At 39.3% G+C, this 5233-nt stretch overlaps 1 protein-coding gene across 1 annotated transcript; it reads right to left on the bottom strand.

Annotated features, from left to right (window-relative positions):
- Window positions 1-2853: 2853 nt before the first annotated feature.
- LOC149188735 (uncharacterized) lies at window positions 2854-4755 on the bottom strand. Its single transcript, XM_089410049.1, has 2 exons — window positions 4510-4755; window positions 2854-4197 (listed from the first exon to the last, which is right to left on the bottom strand). The coding sequence occupies exons 1-2, from the start codon at window positions 4753-4755 to the stop codon at window positions 2854-2856; spliced, it is 1590 nt and encodes a 529-aa protein (XP_089266175.1).
- Window positions 4756-5233: the final 478 nt, after the last annotated feature.

A 5233-nucleotide genomic window follows, 5' to 3' on the forward strand; every position in this document is an offset into this window, starting at 1 on the left:
GAAGTTATATTGGAAGTTTTTGATGAAGAATGGATTCAAATGGTGGACTACGAGCATATCCCATTCAGATGTCATAGATGCCATGAACATGGCCATCTTCTCAGGGATTGCCCTCTAGGAAAAACAGAGAATAAGAGCAAACCTAATGCAACAAAAGACCCGGACAGCTTTCACAAGGTGGTACATAAAGGAAAATGCTGCAAAATAGGGAAAAAGCTACAGCAAAAGGAGGGACAATAGGTGAGGTGGAACCAGTTCCAAGTTCTGGAAGAGGAAGAAGAAATAACAGCAGAAGATCAAAAAACTAAAGGCAGTACGGGAGAGAAGGAAAAAGGTGAAAATTGTAACCATACACAGGAAAATGATAAACAGACAGGGACCATGTCGAGTGATACAGAACCATAGATGGACCAAGATATGACTCAGAGTGAGATGGAACTAGAGGAAATTGAGCTACAGGAGATCCTAGAAAGGGAGCACCTGGATCTGGAAGGATTTTTAATACAGGGTACTTCTAGTGGGGTAGAATCATTACCTCAGGAGGAGCTCAATAGAATACAGCAATTATATTTATGGAAAACCCAAGAAAAAGGGCCTAGAGGGAGCTAATAACAGGAGTAGGCTGAGTAGCGAAGGAGTGAAAACGTTAAAATATACTCCGGGTTTAGCACCTAGAAATCCAGGAAAAAAGAGAGGCAGAAAAAAGTAGAATGAACTACTGATGGAGTGTGGGAAGCTCATGATAGATTCAGGTAAGATGAATGACCTTACCAGCTACTCCTTCACAAATATTTAATCATGAAGTTTATTTCTCAGAATATTAGGGGACTAGGCAGTAAAAGAAAACATAGATTTCTCAACAATAGAATGAAACAGGCGGCTCCAGATATAATTTTTATCTAGGAAACAAAATGCTCCATTCAAAAGTTAAGGGAACTACACAACAAATGGCTCAGTAGTTTTGAATATCTAGAAGTTAAAGTGGAGAATACGGCAGGGGGTATTCTCACTCTTTGGAACCCGCAAACAATTGAAATAATTGATGCAGAGGTTGCTAGCAACTATTTATCAGTAGTAATTCAGCCTGTAGGGGATAGGAGTAATTATCTAGTGACAAATGTGTATGGCCCTCAAAGGATAGAGGAAAAACTCAGGCTAATATATTCCCTTGAGGATCTCAGGGAGAGACATGGCGAAATACCCTAGATCTTGGGAGGGGATTTCAACATGATAAAATCACTTTCAGAAAGGAAATGTGGAACTAGAGAACTTAGTAAAGATTCTTTAGCATTTCAAATCTTTTCAAAGAATATGAAACTAGTGGATGTGGAAACTGTTATCTCAAAATCAAGCTCTGGAAGGCTGCAACCCAGGAAGACTTCAAGTAACTATTTCACACCAATCTTTTGACTAAGGCTTAGCCTCCTTAGCCTGAGAGGGCTCTCTCAAAGGATTATTGATTTTGACTATCAGTAAGATGGCTAACTCTTGTGAATAACATTGGCAAATAATGAAGGCTGGACAAACATTACATAAGTTTCCATTGGGCCTATGGAGTCAAACATACTACAACAAAAAATGATGATGCCTTACATAGAAATCAGGGCACTTTGCATTTGGATGTTCAGAAAACCACTTATATAAAACCACTGTTTACAAAGGCATACAGGAAGTCAGAGCATGATCAATGAATTCTGAGTGATTATGCATTTGTACAACTATAAAAGAACACTAAAGAAAATATACCATCACACATTCTGAACAAGTAAATCCCTTATGAATCCTGAGAAGTAAAACAATCATTTATATTACTGAACTCTGTTTTTTACATAAGCAAAAACAGTCCTCTGTTTTATAAAATATCCAACCCTCATTACATAGATGTTCCAGCTATATATAGAAAATCCTTATTCTAACTACTTCGAGCTTCCTCCTCCAACATGAGGGGAACTCGAATTCTGCCTATGATGACACCTATCTGCTTTACAACAAACTATTAAATACAATTAATGCTAACTGGAGTTCTAAAGAGTTCTAATTTGACTATGACTCTAACTCTATCTTCTTCGTAGAATGATTCCTTCTTGTTCTTTGACACTTGGACTCCTTGCAGTTTGGCTGAGATGGCTGAGATGAGTATTTAAAGCTCCATGTTGGCCTCGGATGCTGAATCCTTTACTGCCCCGTAGTATTAGGAGATGTCTCCTGCTTCTCGGCTTCTGTTTTCATTAATTTGCTCAAATATATAACAGCATGTTTCTTAGTCTTTAATAATCCAAGGTATGGAACGCTGCCATGTTTCTGATGTGCTGTAGGCCGTATTGATGGACAGGTGTCTCTCTTTCAAAATTCCCGCTCATATTATCAAAATAGCTGCTCTGCCTTTAAAATCATCACCTACAGCAGTTTCGTAGCGCGCTACGAAACTGCTGTGTAATTTCAAAAACACAGTCTTTCTTTCATTCAAACCAAACTCCTAATTGTTTGCATTGAAGCAGATACGTTTTCAGTGTGATTCTCACTAATGCAAGTAACAACAATGAGCCTGACATCTTTGTCTTGGTGCCTTAGAAACTCTGGCTTTACCAATGCACTCATGGATGGAATCACTGCATCCTGCATTATCTCAGAAGGTTACTGTTCCACCATAGATAAATAGTCCTCCACTTTCTGAAATTCCTGAACTGTACTTGAAACATTTGGCAGAGGCAACTGAAGTGGTTGTTGACAAATATCATAAATAATCTCATGGTTTGCCAACCATCCAAGTACACGGTACCAGTTTAAAAATATATTCCTTGGGCCCTGCTGATAGAGAACAGGGAACTGCAAACATACTTCAGATGAAACCTCTTACTCAAAAACCCCCAAAGATATGACTGGCAGTGATGTCAAAATAATATTGAAAAGCAGCATATACCAATCATCATATATGGGCTGTCCAGAGGAACTTGTATATGCTTCAAAATTGAAGAGTGTAAGCCCAAAAGATATATTTTTGTAAAAGAAATAGCAGATCATCGGTGCAAACCACATCAGAATAGTATCTTCAGCAAGAACTTCCTCATCATAGAGAGACCTCACAATTTCAGGGAACAGTTTCATGAGTTTAGCATCCTCATAACATTGAATTTGAATCTTGTACATAATCTCCAACTGTAGTTTTGCAGTTGTACAGAAACTGTCAAGGAGTTTTGCCCATGTCTTAACTTGGCGCAACGCCAAATTTGAATTTTGTTGCTGATTTTTGCCAGACCACTGTACAGCATCCATAATAGCATCCCATAAGATACGCACTACTTCAATATCAGGGAACTTTGACTCTTTATGGCGCTGCTTTACAGTTTCAATGACTTCCGAAATATCAACATTCTCTGCAATCAAAGTTGTTAATGAACTCTTCATGTCCTTTAATTTCACATCAAACATTTTCTTTTCATTATATTCGACAAGAGCGCCCAAACCCTCCTTACTAAAGTGTTCTGCAAAAGCTTCAGTGGTGCGTTTCTGTATTGGGAACAAATCAAGAAGATTATCTTCTATCTTCCCTCGCTTCAACAATGCTATGAGATCATCAAGATTGTTGTCAACCAGATACTCCTTGAAAAAATCTGTGATGAATGAAAGTACAATCCCCTTCGAAACAAGGTTGTCTTTGGGAAGAGGTTGAAAAACGGTTTCTGGTGGAAGCCCAGATAATTTCTGAGAGAATGTGAGTGAAGTAAAAATTGCAAGTTTTTTCCTTTCATTGTCCTCAAAAAGCTCAAGGGACTGTAAAAACCTTCGCATAGCATTTTCAAGATTCTTGATGAGGAAAGGCCTCCTGCGAAGTATCTTCTGTATATACAGAACAGATGGCAAGATATTCTGCCTTGCAGGTTCACAATTCAAAACAGCATAAGGATGCCGATCCCCTTCTTCAGGTTTTATGGTACCCGGTTGTGTGCGACCTCCAATGAAGACCACCTCAAAAAAGGTAACGCCGTATCTTGAGAAGTCAAGATCTGAGGATTCAATGCTCTTGGCAACGAGTTCCAAGTCACCCTCATGCTCGAGGTAGATTTGGACCACGAATCTGAGAGCGACAAGAGCTGTGATGTCACTTACTACCGCTAGAAACGCCTTCACCTTTGGGGTTTGCCTTGCTACCCAGGATGATACCACATTCTGTACAGCTAAGGGCAGAGACGGATACACCTGGGCCTCATATCATTCCACCAGCTATTCACAAGAAACTTCAACCCTTCTAATTTTTTGTTTCTACAGCGCTCCCATATATGACACGCTTCTGAATTGGTGTAACGTCGGCACCGCCCTAATGTTAGAATTAAAGGTGCTACCACAGAGCAAGTGAAACCGAGAAACCCAAAAAGGAGCACTCTAGGCATTTTTTGATGGTAAGGAAATGATGGCACAGGGTTTGCACAATTGCCACTCTTGTCGCTCTTTCAAACAACGTTTATAGACATTCCAAATCAGAAAGAATATTTGTATAAGTTTTGATGATACACTTTCCCATCCTGATGTCAAAATGTAAGTGACGAAGAAAATAGCCTGTCTAGGAACTTCTTTTGCAAACTGCCTGGGTAAGTCTTTTGGGCTCGAAATGATGTTATTGAGTTGGTTGATGCCCGTTCCAGACAAAACATTCACAAAAAACACATTCCAAACTGTGAAGTAAAGCATTTTGGCACATACACTCTTTTGCTTTCCACCATATGACACTGAACCTTGGATGGCTGAAAACAGCATCATTATGGGTGGAATAACATAAAGAAATAACTGGAGAATAACACTAGGAAGGTAGCCAGTGATGATTTGTCTTGCAAATGTCGTTCCCAGCACTTTTCTTAGGAATGGAAAATATCGCTGTAACTTGTCAAGCTGTGAAAGACCCCATAACTTTAAAGGCTTTGAGAAAGGATTCTTTCCACGCAGTGAGCATATCAGGGGCTTTCTCCTCAAGGCTCTCTGTGTCTTCTTTTTAGATTCAACTCTACCATTTTTACCTGCGTTTGGGGTACTAAAAACCTTATAAGCTGACAACTGTTGATGCAAACCAAATGGATTTTGATAAACATGACAGCTGGGTAAGGTCTGCTATGGATTAGGACTAATCCCCGATTTCGTAGCGTAGCCAGTGCAAAATATGAATTATGCGCTACGAAATCACTTAAAACATGCTACGCTGCGAAATCGATAGAAAGGATTTATGTGCCTTTGACAAACAATC

The sequence above is a fragment of the Pinus tabuliformis genome, chromosome 3_1 (assembly GCF_031772625.1).
Source record: "Pinus tabuliformis cultivar Carrire ecotype Pingquan chromosome 3_1, CPIR1, whole genome shotgun sequence".
In the NCBI taxonomy this organism is placed as follows: Eukaryota; Viridiplantae; Streptophyta; class Pinopsida; order Pinales; family Pinaceae; genus Pinus; species Pinus tabuliformis.

Coding starts and splice junctions, on each gene's coding strand:
- LOC149188735 (XM_089410049.1), bottom strand. CDS start 4,755: ATGATGCTGTTTTCAGCCATCCAAGGTTCAGTGTCATATGGTGGAAAG. Junction 4,198..4,509: donor TGACATCAGGATGGGAAAGT/GTATCATCAAAA, acceptor TATGAGGCCCAG/GTGTATCCGTCTCTGCCCTT.